This window comes from Squalius cephalus, assembly GCF_949319135.1.
Source record: "Squalius cephalus genome assembly, chromosome: 20".
Lineage (NCBI taxonomy): Eukaryota > Metazoa > Chordata > Actinopteri > Cypriniformes > Leuciscidae > Squalius > Squalius cephalus.
The window spans coordinates 25,006,869-25,025,711 of record NC_137141.1 but is presented as its reverse complement, the minus strand read 5'-3'; the positions used below and the strand labels follow the sequence as shown (position 1 = coordinate 25,025,711).

General features: G+C 35.6%; 3 protein-coding genes across 4 annotated transcripts in view; 1 reads left to right on the top strand and 2 right to left on the bottom strand.

Annotated features, from left to right (window-relative positions):
* Nucleotides 1-424: 424 nt before the first annotated feature.
* Nucleotides 425-2,082, bottom strand: eef1akmt2 (EEF1A lysine methyltransferase 2). The gene is made up of 6 exons (XM_079854281.1): nt 1,942-2,082; nt 1,551-1,616; nt 1,244-1,358; nt 992-1,099; nt 669-885; nt 425-589 (listed from the first exon to the last, which is right to left on the bottom strand). Exons 1-6 carry the CDS (start codon nt 2,043-2,045, stop codon nt 492-494), a joined length of 708 nt encoding a protein of 235 aa, XP_079710407.1. The 5' UTR covers nt 2,046-2,082; the 3' UTR covers nt 425-491.
* An 857-nt stretch (nt 2,083-2,939) lies between these two features.
* abraxas2 (abraxas 2, BRISC complex subunit) lies at nt 2,940-12,978 on the top strand. 2 transcript variants are annotated; one of them, XM_079853366.1, is made up of 9 exons: nt 2,940-3,047; nt 5,193-5,283; nt 6,009-6,045; nt 6,736-6,802; nt 6,905-7,095; nt 7,292-7,411; nt 9,593-9,677; nt 11,698-11,815; nt 11,892-12,978. In XM_079853366.1, the coding sequence occupies exons 1-9, from the start codon at nt 2,976-2,978 to the stop codon at nt 12,359-12,361; spliced, it is 1,251 nt and encodes a 416-aa protein (XP_079709492.1). In that variant the 5' UTR covers nt 2,940-2,975; the 3' UTR covers nt 12,362-12,978. The 2 variants fall into 2 exon arrangements, with proteins under 2 accessions (XP_079709492.1, XP_079709491.1); XM_079853365.1 differs by having other exon boundaries at nt 7,289-7,411.
* Nucleotides 12,979-16,501: 3,523 nt separating this feature from the next.
* Nucleotides 16,502-18,843, bottom strand: part of arhgap5 (Rho GTPase activating protein 5) — a 33,358-nt gene continuing 31,016 nt past the window's right edge. Inside the window, exons 6-7 of the mRNA XM_079852943.1 lie at nt 17,800-17,905; nt 16,502-17,694 (exon numbers count right to left, since the gene is read on the bottom strand). Coding sequence (XP_079709069.1) covers nt 17,379-17,694; nt 17,800-17,905 — 422 coding nt within the window. The 3' untranslated portion in view covers nt 16,502-17,378. The remainder of the gene's footprint in view (nt 17,695-17,799; nt 17,906-18,843) is intronic.

Below are 18,843 nucleotides of genomic sequence, written 5' to 3'. Positions count from 1 at the left end.
CTTGACCATGTAGCCTACCTTTGTAAAATTGGGGATTTAGCACTACTAGCATGAAGAACAAATACAGACACAGACTGTACATAGAGAACATCCCAATCGAGTGAAGGGATTTGTGGAAACTGTGGTTCCTAATTATTGTGATCCAACATTTGCCTCACATTTCAGACTGAAAACACATCTATTTAACCACACATTCAACTGAGTAATTATGTGCACCCCATTTAATTACCTTTTTTTTATCTCCTGCTAATCAATTCTATTAAATTATTTCATTTCTGGTTCTTACTTTTTTAATAACTTGTATTTTCTTTCTCATTTTTATGTAAAGCACTTAATTACCATCGTGTATGAAATTTTGGTATATAAATAAACTTGCCTTGCAATGAATTTGTATTATCTTCATAGTAAGTAAAACAAACGTTTTCCAAAAAGAGTTTATTATACAATTACATTAATGATATTACAATGCAAAACATTTAAAAACTTGAAAATCAGTCAGTCTGTTTAAATACCAAAGCTGTCACAGTGTTACCCGTCACACCACCAAACTGGAAACGAGGGGTGGGCAGCTCACGTACCAACTCAAAACCTGCAAGAAACCACTATCTTACAATCATTACAGTATGTGAAACAATGTTAGTTAAAGAAATGTGCTTTAGCTCAGGTACCAGGGTTGAAGATCTGCAGCAGCTGCTCTTTGGTCCAGTTGCAGGAGGTGATGATGAAGAAGCCGCCTGGTTGCATAACAGTTCTTAAAGAGGTCACATAGTGCTTTTTTGCCTCCTCTCTGTCCTCTGGGCTCAAACTAATGGCATCAAATGTGCCTTTATCAATACATACATCAAAGCCCTTCAATTCTGTGCTGGGATTCAAGAAATCCTCCACCTGAAGTCACACAAACACACATCCTTCTTCATTATGTGTTCTGTTGAGCAATGAATTTATTTATTTACTTAATTTATGTATGCTAAAAACAAATAATTTCCACTACCTGAATTTTAACATTTCTGAAGCCTCCCTCTTCCAGAATATTTATGGCAAGCTCTACAGCAGCCTTGGAATAGTCAATTCCAGTAAGGTTTGAAAAGCCATGGTTGGCCTTAAGGGATAATTCATGTGATTATTATCATTTATAGTTATACTTATTGACATTTTTGTGATTTCAAAATGTATTTCAATTAATAGAGTGATTAAATATACAGTACATTACTAAATGCAGATAGCTATTGAACTTTTGACTTGCCAGTTCAAGAAGGAACATCCCGTTCCCAGTCCCAATGTCAAGTATGGCAGCATTTTCAGATACATGTTGTGCTTCTATCCATCTGATCACTCTGTCCACGCTTTCCTCGCCAAACCTAAAGGTTCAGCATGGGGCATAGGAATTAGTTTTTATATTCCCCTAAATTACAGAACATAACTAATACACCAGAAGATGGTGCTGCTTTATATTCATATCATATTATACAAGAACAGACTTAACTTGAAGGAAAAAATCAATATGGAAGGGCATTCATAAACAAGCATGTAACACAAAACAGCATAATTACCATATTTCTCCCACATCTCCAATATCCTTGTAAGTCTGCAGCTCTCTTTTATAAGCCTCATCCCAGCTTCAAGAAAAACAGGAGAAAAGCCATATATATATATATATATATATATATATATATATATATATATATATATATATATATATATAAATTAAAAAAATCACCAACAAAAGTCAGATTACATTCAAAGGAATCACTCAAAGCAATCCTGTTTTGTTTTTATTTCACATATACAGGTGTAACATTTCACTTGCAGTTGCTGGAAAAATACAATATTCATGTGTGGTGTCATAGAGGTAAAAACATAAATGTAACCTATGTGCGGTCTTCTCCCCACAATATGAGATCGAATAATACCAGGACGAAGTAATCAAGCAAAATCTCTTACTACTCCTTTGTTCCGAGTTTTGAAGGAGCAAAGTCTTCTGATTCTGTACACTGCACCAGACTGTCTTCTGCCCCATGTGTGCTGCTCACTGACGATTCCATCATGACGTCCCATGTATCAGCAGCATCCGGTGACGTTACGATCGACGTGACATTACAAAATAAAGGTTGAAAGTTTAACAATTGTATTGTATATTCAAAATTTTATGAAAAGCGATACAAATTTGACATGGGGATATAAGTTTAAAATATAAACATAAAATAATAATCAAGGGTCTCAAAAGAAAATATATAAATTATATATTTTCACACAAATATTTAAATATAAATAAAAACATCACACAGTTGACAAATTGTGCACTTTGTAATAGTATATATATGAAGTTTAGCATTTTAAACAAGAATGTGTTATAAGAGAGACAGATGGAAGAGAAATAAATAATTATTGTTTTGGTGGTTCCATTAATTATTATGCTTTTTACATCAAACAAGCAGATACATGTTATTTTTAACGTTTTATTTAAAACGTTTTAAGAATTGTAAGGTAAATACTATGCTTTACTTACCAAGTATATGAATGTATGTTTAATAACGTTTTATTAATAAAGGTTTAATAATGTTAAGGTAAATATTTTGATGCAAAAAGATAAATGTATTTTATGTATAACATTTTATTTATATATTTTATTTATAACGTTTTCAAAATTAATCCAGTCAAACATAAAAAGCCTGTTAAATTTTTAGGGTGAGCATTACGATATTTAACCCTTTTTTATTGCAATTTTTACAGAGGATACACTAACATACAAACAATCTTTCAAACAACAAACATCTTATGGCTCAATAGTTAACCAGATAAATGATATAAAGAAGCCACATTAACCTATTTAGAAATATTTCCTAAGAAATGGAAGAGAAAGAAAAGAAACAAATATATGATAATTTTACACCAACAGAAGGTTTGTTTATTCTTGGGACAGGCTGATGTACAGTGCGTGCGCAAAGGATTGTGGGCTCGGCGCGTATGTTTCCATCATGGCGGCGTCAATTTCGGGATACACTTTTAGTTCTGTGTGTTATCACAGTGCCAACAGCAATTCTGACCATGTAAGTACTATGCCACCTGACTTTGAGGCTAAATGTTTAAGTGCACGATCGCATAGCGAAACAACAAACAGTTTATTCCATCAAATCAGAATTAATTCATTTCCCGGTGTCATCTTCCTGGTGTGGCTACAGAATGGCCGTGTATCAAAACCTGGTGAGCTGTCTATCTAGACAGCGTTCGTTAGCATCACGGGTGCATTTGAACATTCAAAATTTCGAGTCTTTGGCATTTTTGTAGTATTTCATATCTGCGGCATTTTAGATATCATGAGTCTAATAGAGCTGACTCAGAACGCGCCTTTAATGGTCAACAAAATGCGGTCTAGGTAGGTAGCTTACTATGTTTTGAGACGCAGTTAGGGTGACAGCTAGCAAACCTACAAGCCGACGGATTTTACAAGCTTGTCAGAAAGTGGCATTGCCGTTTATTTAGTTTATCGTCGCTCACTTTCATATATGTAACTATACTGCCTGGTAGCGTTCAGTGAATTAAATCTCGTCGAGGTAGTGTTATAGATATCAATGCGTCTAAAATAGTCACATTAGCTGACCGGCTAACTTGTTTGTCAGCAACAACTGTCAAATGCAAACTTGAATGTCTAACAGACATATTGAATGAAGTATTCACACGTTGCTTAACATGATAATGATCATTTGTATAGTCTTTTTGCTCTTTGTGTCATTCTCTCTGGTGTTGGGAAGTAGGTGATCTGTCATTGACCCTGCAGGCTTCGCATAGTTGTTTTGAGCTGGTTAGTCAGGTGTTATGCTTAACCTGTTTTCAACCTGTCAAAGATATTACGTTTTTTTGTAGCTTTTACTTACTGAATGTCTAAATGCCAACCAATTAAGTTGAACGTGTTTATGGGATGGGCTGTCAACATCTAGCCTATATATTATTTATATATGTGCTTTTGATACTAAACCACCTTCATGACCTAATTTTATTTTAATTGGAAAACATAATCAGCAATTTCAGTGTGATCTAGTTTCTTAAACTGAACACGTAAACAGCCGGTGAAGTGCCTGGAGAACAGTGTTTCTGTTGTTCTCTCGTTGCTGCAGTGAAATGTCTCTTTTTCAGACCTCTTTATACAAACTATTTTTTTAAAAATATATATTTACTGCATGAATTCAGGTCACATTCGACTAACATATACACTTTGGTATATCATGAGCATTAGAGGTGCAAATTTCATGTTTTCTTTTTTTTAAACACGTCACATGTCTGTATCCTCCTTTAAATGGCATTTGGCCTGTTACTGTATAAGGCAAAAAAAAATCAAACAATTTTTATTATTATTAACAATATTATTATTAGTAGTTTTTCAATAACTGCCTAACAAAATCGTTGTCTTCTTAACTGAATACATGATGTTTACTAACCTCTAACCACTCTTCTAACTGCCATGACTTTGACACACTCTTCTCTGACTGATCACAGAATATTTCCTAATTGTTACATTGAAACAAGCATTTTATGTAAAGCTGCTTTGAAACAATATGTATTGTGAAATGCGCTATACAAATAAACTGAGTGACCGCATAATTTTTATGTCTATTGCTAGGAAATTGCTAAATCAAACAAGGGTTGTTGACTGTATGTAGTAACAGGGCTGTCATAAAAAATAATGATAGTAATGAATACTTAATTTTTAAACAAAATATGTTTGTGGAAGGTGCCTATTCAGTTATGTCAATATTAACAATTTATCTTAAAGTCGTAATGAAACGAAGGTTGCAATAGACTTGTCTTCTCTTTTGTGATGTTTATATTTGAAACGTCTTCTTGAACAAGAAAAAAATATGATGTCCATTGGGAATTGATTGGATTGTTAGATGGTTGTGGTTTGCTATTGCTGTGATGTCATGTGAGTGAAAGGTTGCCCCGCCCTCATGCCAGTAAACACATCATCAGAGAAGAGAAAAGATGTCTCTGCGAGAGGGAGGGAAAGTGATTTTTTTTAATTAAAGATCAAGAGGGCACTTGTATTTAAAACATTTTTTTTTAATAATAAATACTACAATATTCCATTAAAAAAAATGTGTTGTCAATTTTGATTTCATGGTGACTTTAACTACACAATCTTATCCATTAAATTGCCATTTTAATGGTACAGCAAAATTGTTTATTGACTCTTTTAGGAAGGCTTCCTGTTGGGAGAAGTGAGACAAGAGGAAACTTTAAGCATCAGCGACTCGCACATCGGTAGTTCAGAATTCCTCAGTGTAATAGGTAAAACCATGTTTGATTCTTTTTTTCATGACCATTTTAGTAACTCATCATTCAAAACATGATGAATCTCATCTATGAAATCCTCAGTTGATCCCAGTCTCAGATCACAGACATAACATGTTTCAAAGTGAGGACGTGATGACCTTCCTTGAGCTATCAGTTCAAGATATGGCTGATGTAATCTGTTCATTCTCAACCATCCAAAGTACTGTAGCAAACCGCCCTGGTTATCAATAACCTGATAAGCCACTCAACTTTTGACTGGATTTGTGTTTTTTCTAAGTTTGTGTCAGCCTGTATTTCTGAGTAAAGTCTTAAGTCCTGAGAGATGAAGCCTGAAACATCATAGACCTTTTCTTTTTTTGCTCCGAAATACTGGAAATAGCTCCTCTCCAACATTAAGAGATCATGTTTCTGAGTTTGGCGCTGCTCCCAGACCACTTCAACTCTGATCACTTTACAAAGAATTTCACAAAGGGTCCACAACATTAAAAGTGGGCCCGAATAGTATCTTATATTTGCAGTAATTCATTATGAAGGTCATATTGTCCTCTAGACTCTGTTCATGATAGCATACTGCCTGCATATTTTTCTTTGTCCATTCCAAGGTTAATGTTGTCTGTATGCATATGAGTATTTAAATTTAGACCTTTTGAACATTCACAGCATGATTATTTTACTCAGATGTTGATATAATTAATCACTTGCATTTACTTGCCTTTCAGAGGTCCATAATCATGAACCTTGTGCACAACTGTTTAGGTAAGATAGTCCTGCATCAGTACTTGGATTTAGTAGATGCGTTCTTAAATATTTATTATGTTATAAAAAATATACACTGCCATTTAAAAGTTTGGGGTCGGTACAATTTTTAAAAATGTTTTTGAAAGAAGTATTTTAAGTTCACCAAGGCCACATTTATTTGAATAAAAATAATATAGCAGTAATATTGTGAAATATTATTACAATTTAACTATTTTCTATATATTTTAAAATGTAATTTATTCCTGTGATCAAAGCTGATTTTTCAGTATCATTACTCCAGTCTTCAGTGTCACATGACCCTTCAGAAATCATTCTAATATGCTGATCTGATGCTCAAGAAACGTTTCTTATTATAATGTAATGTAATGTTGAAAACAGTTTCTGCTGCGTAATATTTTTATGGAAACCATGATAAAAAAAATTCTGGATTCTTTGATGAATAGAAAGTTCAAAAGAACAACTTTTATTTTAAATAGAAATGTTGTGTAACATTTTAAATATCATTACTGTCACTTTTTGCTAAAAGTATTAATTTCTTCTAAAAAATCTTCTAAAATTGTACTGCCCCAAACTATTGAATGTTCGCTTTCTTTCTTTCTTTCTTTCTTTCTTTCTTTCTTTCTTTCTTTCTTTCTTTCTTTCTTTCTTTCTTTCAAATCAAACTTACAGTTGTTTTGCATATTGCAGCTTTTATGACTATGCAGGTAACGTCAATGAAGAAAATCTCAACAGAATCCTCAAGGATAGAAGAAAAGTAAGCAGTTACCATGAAATATGCATAAAAATGTCCTGCATTGTGCCTCTTTGTGTGTTTAATTCAGCCGACCCACTTCACAATGTTTCTTTTCCTGTGCAGAATGTTATCGGCTGGTACCGGTTTCGAAGGAACACCCAACAGCAGATGTCATTCAGGGAGCAGGTGATCCATAAGCAGTTGACCAATATACTTGGCATCCCAGATCTGGTCTTCCTCCTCTTCAGCTTCATCTCCACAGCCAATAGTTCCACTCATGCTTTGGAGTATGTGCTCTTCAGGCCCAACAGAAAGTATGTACAAGCTGTTTAATACAAAGTTATGGAGTGGGGTAAAAAAAAAAACAATTTACAAAAACATGATTCATTTGAACTGTTTTAGACGTTTCTCTTTTATTGTTATTGCATAATACCTTGCATAATGTTTACAAACGGCGCTGTGTAGCTGATATGTGTGTTTCTATTGTAATTTTGCTATTTCTCCCAGCAGATATAATCAGAAGATATCTCTAAGCATCCCAAACCTGGGCAACACCAGTCAACAGGAATATAAAGTCTCATCTGTGCCGAACACCTCCAAGAACTACGCCAGTGTCATTAAAGAACATGGGTGAGGCAACCTGACTGCAATGTTCAATATTATTTTAGCCATGTCACGGAATGTAGCTATAGAAAATTATCGCGTTATTTAGTTTTATTCACTGCTGTTCAAAAGTTTGGGGTTGGTAAAATTTCTAATGTTTTCTGCAATTTCTTATGCTCAACAAGGCTGTTTCTTTGATAAAAAATACGGTAAAGATGGTAAAAATAATATCATGGAATATTATTACAATTTAAATTAGCTGTGTTCTATTTTTTTTTTTTGTAACTCTTTATTTGGCATTTTTCTTATTTACAACACAACATACAAAAACAAAGAACAAGGGGCACTAGGCTATATATTGTATAATAACAAAATAAAGTATTAAAATTGTTCCGCTTCTTTATATGCCAGCCATTTTGTCCAGCGCTTATTATATATGTCCTTTGATACGTAGAACGTATGTCATCTTCTCCATTGAGTGTATCTTCTCCATTGAGTGTATCTCCTCCACTATTTCTTTCCATTGAACTGTGTTCTATTTTAATGTAATTTTATTTCTGTGATGGTAAAGCTGAGTTTTTAGCATCATTACTCCATTCTTCAGTGTCAAATGACATGACCCTTCAGAAATAATTTAGTAATAATAAAATGTATTATTATTATATAACTGAATTTATTTGAAATATAAATCTTTTGTAGCATTGTAAATGTCTTTTGATCAGCTTAATGCATACTTGCTGTATAAAAGTATTCGATTTTTTTCAACAACAAAAAATCTTACTGACCGAAAATATTTGAACTGTATTTTTAAAGCTGCAGTCCGTAACTTTTTTGGGTTAAAAATTATCCAAAATAATTTTTTGAGCAAGTACATAACCAGCCAGTGTTCAAAACTATCTGCTTGCCTTAGCTCGATTCAAAACGGTAAGCTTGTAATAATGTTTTTAATTCCAGTGGTACTGGTGGATTTCCGCGGGAAATTCGAGCATGTCTTTGAATCATTACGTCACATCTGTACACATAAAGAAGGAGTCTCGGCTAGTAGGCTATAATGCGGGTGAGGATGTTGGAGGTGGAGATTTATAGCCTTTTCTCACAGCACTTGATATAATTAAACTTATCAATTTGATGGCGGATCCAGAAAGGTTCAAATGACAATCACCACAGACAACTGAAGATTCACCCGTTGTAAAATGTAAAAGACTTAAGAGTAGCTACAGAAAAAAAGAGACTGGAACCGGGCTCATGGGAAAACAAGGATAAATATCGTAAGGACATTAAATGTTGTCACTCAATGCTGATGTTGTTAACATTAACAATTTGAGAACAAATTGAACAAACACGGTTTGTTCAATTTGAGAACAAACCGTGCTAATTTGCATGGTTTGATGTGATATGTTAAGCGATCATTAGATTTAATCAGCACGATTTACTGCAATGCTTTTTTTTCCCTTAGTTGGTCAAAACAAAAGTGGATGTTACTTACTTGTTCAGATGACATTTTCCGGTGAAAATTCTTATGTTGGTCATACTTCCAAAAAGTAGAATCTGTGATTGCGAATGACAGTATCCACACCGGCACGGTTATTGACAGCCGCACATTCTCCTCAAAACATTGGATTCATCCGCGCTGTGCAGTGCCGAGGCACAACCCACATAAAGTTGATAATTCCACGAATAACTGCAATTGCAGATTTCGAACAGAGATGGCGACAAAGAGGAAAAACTACGGACTGTAGCTTTAACTGAAAAAGTAGGGAAAGACCAACACTAGTACATAGAGATCTGGCTAGCAAATAAGACATTCTCATATTTGCTGACATTAAACATATTACTCAACATTTATTAATTAAATATTAAAGAAATATTTATTTTACACATGAATATTTGAAAACAGAAAATGTGCAGTAGTATCCAAATAACAAGTTTGGTATATTCAGAGCTGACAAACTTGAAATTACCAATCCTATTAATCAACCGTATTAAAATTAGTCTCAGAATTGCTAAATTTTCTCAGATCAGTCAGTCTTGCCAGTATATTGATCTATCAGTAGAGAAAAAGAGGAGATTTGTTTATATACCTGTCTTTGAGGTCATATATTTGCACAGATTTTTAATGCAAACTACACAGCCTAAAACAGGGCCACTTTCGCTGCAGTAAATAATTGAATGTGATCGCTAATTTTTTTTATTTTTTTTTATTTATAGGACTGACTTCTTTGATAAGGATGGAGTGATGAAAGACATTCGAGCTATTTTTCAGGTGTACAGTGCCCTTCAAGAAAGAGTGCAGGTGAGTTACATCATTATACTGCTTCTTAACTTTAAGCGCAATCCAGGAGATGCTGGTTAACATACAGGCTTGTAGTTTTCCAAAGTTACTAGTCACAAAGCATTTTTACTGGCCACAATTTTATAACGTTAATAACGTTAGGGCTGGGATGATACACTTAGCTCACGAGACGATAAACGAGACTGGGTTGATTGTTGTACTTTACAGCATGACCCTTGTTTAATATTGGTCAAACAACATTCAATTCAAATGTCCACTTAATCTTTAATATGTGGCCACTTTTTTACAATAGAAATGCTACAACCACTGTAATTTCTTGAACAAGAACATGTGGACATCAAATCTCATGCAAACTCAGATCAAGGGTTTAAACTTTTATCTTGAAATCATGATGAACAACAGTTCACATGTTTAGAAACATATGGATGTATTCTCCTGTGTTAGATAGATATATTTGTAAATGATGGGCATAGATTCAAAAATGATTTAGGTTACAAATCTGGTGAAATGAGCAACCCAAACACACAGCATATGCAGAAATGGAGTTTATTAACAAAGCTGCTAAGATGCACTTTCTAAATGCGTTCCTAAATGCATGTTATTAGAAGCCCAAACATGCATGCAGAGACTGAGACAGAGACTATATGCAAACCCACAGTGCATATATTTATTTAATTGTACATAAAATTTAACCCGCCACTGTTGTAATCCACCCGCATTTGTCAAGTTGACAGGTGTTAAAGGGCACCTATTATGCCCCTTTTCACAAGATGTAAAATAAGTCTTTGATGTCCCCAGAGTGTGTATGTGAAGTTTTAGCTCAAAATACCTAACAGATAATTTTTACAGCATGTTTAAATTGTCACTTTTTGGGGCTCAGAAAAACGCACTGTTTTAGTGTGCGTCCCTGTAAATGCAAATTAGCTAATGCTGCCGGCCCAGGGGGCGGAGCCTCACAAGCTCACACTCAGTGGCAGGACAGGAATGATAATATCAAAACAGAAACTCTCATTTCATTTCGCGTTCATTTCTACCCGGAGTCGGACAATAATGCTTACAGAGGATATAGAACAGGTATAGTCTAGTTTAATTACGGTTATAACTTATTTTTCATCTTGCTTTTATCCACTATAGCCTAGTATAAGCCTGTTGTAGCGGACCGCGTCCAGATGATGGCCAAAAATATACTGATGAGTTCAATGAAGTTTATTGTACATCACACAAAAGATGAAGTTTTACTAAAACTAGTTAGTTTTACTAAATACAGTAAACACAATATAAGAAGTCTTATCCATAAACTCTCTCTCTCTCTCTCCCTTTCATTATCAACATGCACAGCGAATTACACAAAACACTCCTTACAACTAATAGTAAACAAATATATACACATCTTTTCTCAGGGGGTGATTAATAAACTGGTAAACTGTATATCCGTAAAACGACTCGATGAGCTGTCATAAAGTGCGTGCTCTCACTTTCATTTCTGCCGTGATCAGTAACATAAGGCCTATCGCTGCGGAGACCGTAAGCTGGATCACGAACAGTTGTACAGATCCATCCTCGAGTAATAACGAGAGTAAATGAAGACTGCTATGTTCATTCTGACATCCAACAACAAAACACCTCAATCGCTTAGAAGACATTCTTGTCTACAGCTGCTCTGGCGTCGAAACAATGGCGGACTGTGTACAGCTCACTCACTCAGGGCGGGTCTATGCTAAAACTGCAGTCAGTCAAAAGTCGTGGGCGGGGCTTGTGCAAAAGTACGTCACATTGCCCCGAATCTGAGAACGGCTTGTTCTGAGACAGTGCTTATGATTTATGGGGATAAAAAAAAAAACATTGGGTGGATTTTTATCATTGTAGGGTTGGTGTGGATTTTGCATAATAGGTGCCGTTTAAATGTCAAACCTTGATAATAATATTTAAATGTTTTAAATAAATAAAGTCAGAAATACTTGTATAATATTTAGCATAATGCTGAGGATGTGTTATCTATGAATTTCCTGTCATCCCGCAGGCGGTGTGCTGTGAAGTGGATCAAAGTGAACGAGTGAGGGAGAAAATCCAAGAAGAAGTGAACAAACTCAAAGAGGAAATCGCTCTCAGGAAACGCAACAGCGCTGAGGAAGAGAGAAGTATGTGCTGATGACTGCGAATTTGCAAAAAAAAGGGAAACAATTTCTGTTAATATCTTCTCTATTTTCTTAACAGGACTCCAAGAGGCAGCCGCTGTCACGCTTCCCGATAACTCTGCCCTCCCCGATAACTCTGCCCTTCCCGACTCCTCACACTCTTCGCTGACTCGAGTCGTGCTCTCAGGTCCCTCGGTGGAGCCCAGTTTAGAGAGAGCCGTGAACTCGTCATCTCCTCCGATCTACAGCACCACACTGCCTCCAGATTCACCAAGCGCTATACTGCTACCGCGGCCCCAAGCCGTGGGCTCGCCCGGCCACCCGTCTCCCAGTGTGGGCCTGGGCAACGGAGACGGCTCAAGCTCAGATTCCCTGAATCGCCAGGCCACCGGCCAGGAGGATGAGGATGACGACGATGAGGACAGTAGCGAGTACGAAAATTTAGTTAGTGAGCAATTGCAGCCACCTTCCTTATCGGAAGCTGTTACATTAGGACGACCGGCCACCCTGTGGCCCGACGGAGACGCCCACAGCCCTCCGGGCTCATAGTGATTGAGCAAACCACTGGGGACATTGACAAACGAACAGAACTATTCGTGATTGTGAGGCTGGTGGTGTTCAGAACACAAACAAGCACTTGCCTTTTGTGAGTTATGACAATGCTGTCCTGTTGTACACATTTAACAGCTCTGTGCAGGGGACGTCATTGGGTTGTGACAGACTCCGAAGTGGCGATGGAATGATGTCCCCATCTGTGTGGACCGACGGACCCCCTTTTTCTCCGTTTCACGCTCTTTTTTTGGGTGGAGAGGTGCATCCTGCTTATCTCGGCGTCTGCTACTCACTGGAGCCATTCGGTTCTTGCACCATTTACCTCTTGCACTGTTTTGCCTTCATTTGAATAGATTAGCAAAGGGAAAGATGTCTTTTTTTGCGGCCTTTAAACACATCTCTGTGTAAGCTTAAACCATGACTTGTTCATTGTCTCGCTTCATAAATCTGAATGGACAAAAAAAAAGAAAAGAAAAAAAAAATCACAGTTATAATACGTGCTCAGGACTGCAGCTGCCTGACACTTGAACAGTTCTTGTTCTAGAAAAGTTCTTTTATTTTTGTTTTTATTAGTTATATTTGATTTGATTGAGTAATATAATGGCCTATTCATGAAAAAGAAAAAAAAAACGATAATTTTTGGTCAATGATTATATAAGTTACTTTGATAAGGGGTGCTTCTTGTATTTTTTATGGCGTACAGTAGATCATTACTAATTTCATTGGCTTAAATCAAACACGTTTTTGTCCTGATGAATGAACCGATGATTATATCATTTTTTGCTCCAACTGCTTTAACTGAATTTACCGGTCGTGCGGTTTGATGGAGCCAATCAGAAACTGGAAGGGTCAAGGGTCAAAATGCAGCATCATCGATCTCAGGATTCTTTTACAGTACCTGGACTGTTGCTTTCTCTCATCATCTTGTCCACATGCCTTTGTTCATTAGTTGAGAAGATCTGATCGATTTACTTAAAGCAGTGCAGCGGTGGATCAGTTTAGTACTCTATGATCATGTGAAATAAAGATTTCAGCCATATTCAGCAGAGCTTAAAGGGTAGAAGCACAGTCTTGTCATCTGTTAGAGGATGTTTTACTGTCTGATCAAACCAAAATGGCTTTTCCCCTCTAAAGTTTGTATGTGTGTGAGTCTCAGAAAAACATGTCTGGGTCATTAATCATTAAATAATAATAATTTCCCATTAAATAATATTATTTAAATTGTATATTAAGTAAAATATTGATATTAACATTTATTTATATATATACTTTTTTACTTTTACCTTTCTCTCTTGGATGTTTTTGATCTTAAAAGGTGATTATCATTTTTCATTCTCATAATACAGAAATGTTTTAAACTAGTGTTTAGCATGATGTATAAATACATGACCATTTAGTTTTTATAACAATTTCTTTTATTTTTTTTTATTTTTATAAAGTTATGAGATTTGGGGAGAAAACGTGAAAATCTTATTGGTACAAAAACATACTCTTTATTGTTTTATATACATATATATGTGAAATGTGACTAGGACATGTTCTTGTGAGATTCACCCATGTAGTGCATATTGTAAACAATTTGGGCAACTTAATCCGAGTGATGAGCTGTTGGACTTTTTCACCCAAAGAATCCAAAACTCTTTATTTCTTTGTTTTATCTCAGGATCTGACGCTCTGACATTTATTTTGGCAGAGGCTGAAAACATCTCACTTTTCATTCAGTACATTTCTCCAGTTCTGTGTAGGACAAAAAAAACAAATGTTTGTTCCCTGGCATGAGTGTGAATGAGAGTACACTGACAGAGATGTTTTAGTCAGCTGTATCATGTTGCATTGACTGTCTGCTTTAAATGTGTTTGCCTTTGGCATTGATCTTTATGTGTAAGGCCAAAAAAGATACCACCATGGTTTTCGGCACAAATCTGAAAATGTTAAAGTGAACAATTGCACTGATGTGGAGAAATGCCACATTTAAAATTTGATATGGGCTTGTTTGGCCAGCTGGCAGCCGGTCCCTCAGAGCTTTAAAAATGTGATTTTATCATACTAACATGTTCCTTAGAAAGTTTTGAATGAACATAAATGCCACTTAAGGACAAAATATAAAAATATATATATACACATATACACAGTCTGATTTTTTTTTTCAACAAATATTAACTATTTATGATTAATCCGAGTCAATTCACAGTGATGTCCTCTGAACATCTCAAGACAACTAATTCAGTGTCAATCCTGCTGTCATTATTGCCTTTTGCCCTCTTCTTACAGACGCTTTCAAATCTGATAACGAAATAAATCAAAATGTGGCAGTGTGCCATTTTAATGGGGAAATAGCAATGATGTGATTGTCATTTTTATTGTCATTTTAGCCAGCTGGACGTCAGACTCTTTCCTTATGATCGAGCAGCTGTAAGTGATTAACATTGTTCCCATCAGAATTGAAATGAAGTCTCTCGTTGCTGTCAACTGTCTGGTTAACAACATTCTTTAAAATATATATTTTTGAGTTCACCAGAAGAAAGAAACTCATACAGGTTTGGAACAACATGAGGGCGAGTAAATGATGACAAAATCTCCCTTTCTCTGTATGTGGCCGTTTCAAATTCTCACCTTTGATGGCAAAAGCTTTCAGCCACACTAGGACTCCATGACTTCCATTCAAAGAAATGTCGAAAATTGATCATATAGGCTCAATTTTGTGCTTGTGGTTAGTTGTGTTAGCATATTCGTTACAAAACATGAACACATAGGGATAGTATCTTCTGCCTAATAATGTAAACAAATCAAATAAAGTGCAGTAGCTAGCCTAGCGCAGACCGTTGGATTTAGTGTAGTTCATAACCTCACCTGAAGGTGGCGTTCCTCATTCACAGGTCCGCAGCGGCAACAGTGCAGGCAGGGTTGCCAATTACGTGTTTCTACTTTTTAACTTTTCACCCCACGTATTGCATACATTAAATTTGACTGAAATGCTTGTGTTTAGATATTTTACCCAATTTATTTTCTTCCAATGATAGGCTATAACTGTACTAGATGACTGATGAGGAGCTTGTGTGCACAAAAGTATGACAGACCAAGAAGGAGAAGAGTAAAATCAGAACAAATAAAAATAGTATTGAAAGTCAATGGATGCCATCAACGGTCTGGTTACCAACATCCAACAAAATATCTTCTTTTTTGTTCAACAGAAGAAAGACCCTCATTTTGTTCCAAACCTGTATGAGTAAACAATGACAACTTTTTCATTTTGGGGTGAACAATCCCTTTTAGTAATTTTAATGGAAACAATTCTTGATTCTAATAATGTATTATTAAATGTTACAATTAACAATCTGTATTTTAAAAATGGGATAATTTTGACTGGCCAGAATAGGCTGGTTTTGTTACACAGATCTGGCAACCCTGATTGCAGGGGACATTTTAAAGGCATGCTACCATTGGCTGTTTCTTCATAATGAGCGACTGAAAAAGAACATCAGGCAAACATCATTTGTCAAAATCATTTATTTACTATAATACATAGCAGATGATGTTAAAATATTTAGTTTGTACATCATATGAGGCAATCATATGAACAATGTTGCTCTTTTTTTTAACTACACTAAATGGGATCCTAGCAGCTGCACACTTACCCTATTGAGCCCTTTCCTCCGTTTTAGTGAGTCAATTGAGATAAATCTTGTCATTTTTGTTCCCATCCATTGACATACAAGCTCCCGCAACACAGCTAAACATCTCTGAGTTGTGCTGTATTCCACACAAAGAATGCAAGCTTTCTAACAGCATCTGTTACAGTGAAATAAAAATTCAGTACCATCTAATTAAAAAAAATAAAAAATAATAATAATTTCATATAGGGAATTAAGTACAGTCAATGGATCTAACCCCAAATTTTAATACATCATACCACAGAGATCTGATTATATGTTTTACAAGATTATACAGAGCTCCAGTACCCCGTGATTTTTGTTTCATCAGCCATCAAATGATGCTGACATTTATATATATATTTATATATATATATATATATATTGTATATATAGAGATATTTATATTTTCCTATTTTAGGGAAATAATTAAAGCCAAAATAATGATATTAAAAGTTGAACTATGGCATGACACAAAAACAAATATAACAATTTTACCCCAGTTTAATGTTCCCTTCAACAAGTTAGGTAAAAAAAAAAAAAAAAAAGAAGAGTCTTGCATAAAAACAGTTAAGCATTTACGGTTTTCCTCCGCGTTAACTCTTTCAGTTATTACAAGTGGCAAAGAACATGCAAATTCAGTTCACGAAATGAATCAAAAGAACCATAGAACGGTGGTCTGCGGAACCGAAACGAACGAACATGAAACGAGACGTAGATGACCAGGCGTCTTCTGAAGCCTGGATCTCTGAGATGTGCCAAATGGTTGCAGTGGGCTGTTTCCCTTTCTGTGGTTTCCAGAGTACGAGGGGCTCCCGGTTCAATGTCTGTAGGACAAAGTGCATCCTAGGCAGGCGCCCCTGATTTTATAAACTCACGTTAGTTCAATCCCAAACGCCTTGGGATCCCACCACCCCAACAACGACTGCTGTCTTTAAGATAAAAATTTCCTAAAAATATATCTTTAGTCCATTGTAAAATAAAAAGGGGACAAACACAAGCGGAAAAATGGCACATTTTGCCATTATGGCAAGCCGTGCATGTGGTGTTGGTTTTTAGTGAGTGACTGACAGCTCCATTAGTCTTTCAAAAAAACAAAAAGTGTTTCATAAATATATCTTCCTTGTGTTCACGATGTTTGAAATTAGTCAATGTGCACATTTACTGTCAAATTTACATTGACATTTTCTTTACAATTTTTCTTTACAGCTTTTATTCACTCTCATTCAGTCTGGCTGAGGAACAAAAAATGAAAAAAAAAAAATCTTTTCTGCAAGTCACATCTTTTGTACAAAAAAAAAAAAGAGTAAATTTTCACTTCTTATTTTAGGAGGCTTCCACGCAGCCGAACGTGAGCTGGGGGTCTATATGAGGGGTTCGGGGGGCAGCGGGTGCTGGATCTGCTGGGGTTGGAGGGGAGGAGGGAGTTGCAGGGCCATCAGAGACTCCAAACCGTGACCGTGTGGAGGAGGAGTCCCCTCAGCGCTGGAGGGCTCTGTGATGTCACCACCATAGAAGAAATACTGGCACTGCTGGATGAAGGACTCGATGACGGACTGGTTGAGTTTGGTGGTGGACAGCGTATCCTTGTTCTCAAAATCAGGCCTCATGAGCGTAGGCCAGAAACAGATGGAGAGATTGTCGGCCGTCATCAACGTGGTCTTGCTTTGCTGACTTACCCTGGTGGAGAAAGGACATTACACATTACAAAAGATATTTTCATAATGGTACAATAAAAATCTGCATTAACAAACAGTAATAAAGAGGGGGAAGCCGAAGCTTTACCTGTTCAGGTGAGTGATGACGTATTTGAAAACTTCATAGTTCACAGGAGGAAATTTTCTCACGATTTCCTTAAGCACCTGCAGTCTTTCGTAATGATCTACGATTTCTAGAAAAATACACATTGAAGAGAACTCATTAGAGAAGGGAGGAAATATTGTGGAATAAAACGTCACAGATTTTGAAATAGTTATGGCATAAACTCCTTCCTGTTAGGGTTTATTTTGTCATAATAACTCGCTATTTATACATTAACCCGCTTATTACTTCCTAAATAAATGAATATTTAAATCAAGTTTTGCGAGAAATAATGATGAGACACAATACTAACAATATTTGTAAATTACATATATTAAGGACGAATTATATATCAGTACCATATTGATTATTAGATATTTAATTGTACATAATTTCTCGTTTTTATGTTTATTTAACTTTACCTTGTCATCTAATGCCCACTTTAAGTTGATCTTTGTAAACACTAGTAACTTAACAACACTGATAAATGAAATTTATAGTGAACTTTAAAACAAATATTCATTTTTCATACTGTGCATTATAATGGTGTGATGCATAACTTCACTTGTAGCATTTAAAATGACTGATTTTAGTTTTTAGTGTTTTATTTTTAAAACACAGATGTGCTTTAAGTCACCTATAAGTATTGGATTATCATTATCGGTCAAAATTTCAGTATCTGTGCATCCTAATATATTATTCCCAATTGTTAACCGCAAATTGACCTATCAGAATCAAGCATTCAGAGAGATGAGCATTCACTGGACAAAATTATATTTAACAAGGACTGAACATGGAAAACCAAGAAGCACATACGAAGCCACTGTATTGTGCATATTTTGTTTTGTGTACACTCTATATTAATTGTGATTATTTTATGTACATGTCATGTCTTGAAAAGTGTCTGGAGTATGTACCAAAGACTTTCACCCACTACAACACCTCTGTGTGTTGGTGGTGTAAAAAAGGTGATTTGATTTGAACCATCATTTTTGAAACATCATCAAAAAGAGATTTTGCGATAAAATG

What these genes read in the sequence shown, in the direction of transcription:
- eef1akmt2 (XM_079854281.1), bottom strand. Translation starts at nt 2,045, where the DNA reads ATGATGGAATCGTCAGTGAGCAGCACACATGGGGCAGAAGACAGTCTG. An exon ending in AAACTCGGAACAAAGGAGTA is followed by an intron (nt 1,617 to 1,941) that starts GTAAGAGATTTT and finishes TTTTTCTTGAAG; the next exon opens with CTGGGATGAGGCTTATAAAA. An exon ending in GGATGTTCCTTCTTGAACTG is followed by an intron (nt 1,100 to 1,243) that starts GCAAGTCAAAAG and finishes TTATCCCTTAAG; the next exon opens with GCCAACCATGGCTTTTCAAA.
- abraxas2 (XM_079853365.1), top strand. Translation starts at nt 2,976, where the DNA reads ATGGCGGCGTCAATTTCGGGATACACTTTTAGTTCTGTGTGTTATCAC. An exon ending in TCCTCAAGGATAGAAGAAAA is followed by an intron (nt 6,803 to 6,904) that starts GTAAGCAGTTAC and finishes TTTCCTGTGCAG; the next exon opens with AATGTTATCGGCTGGTACCG. An exon ending in CAGCGCTGAGGAAGAGAGAA is followed by an intron (nt 11,816 to 11,891) that starts GTATGTGCTGAT and finishes TTTTCTTAACAG; the next exon opens with GACTCCAAGAGGCAGCCGCT.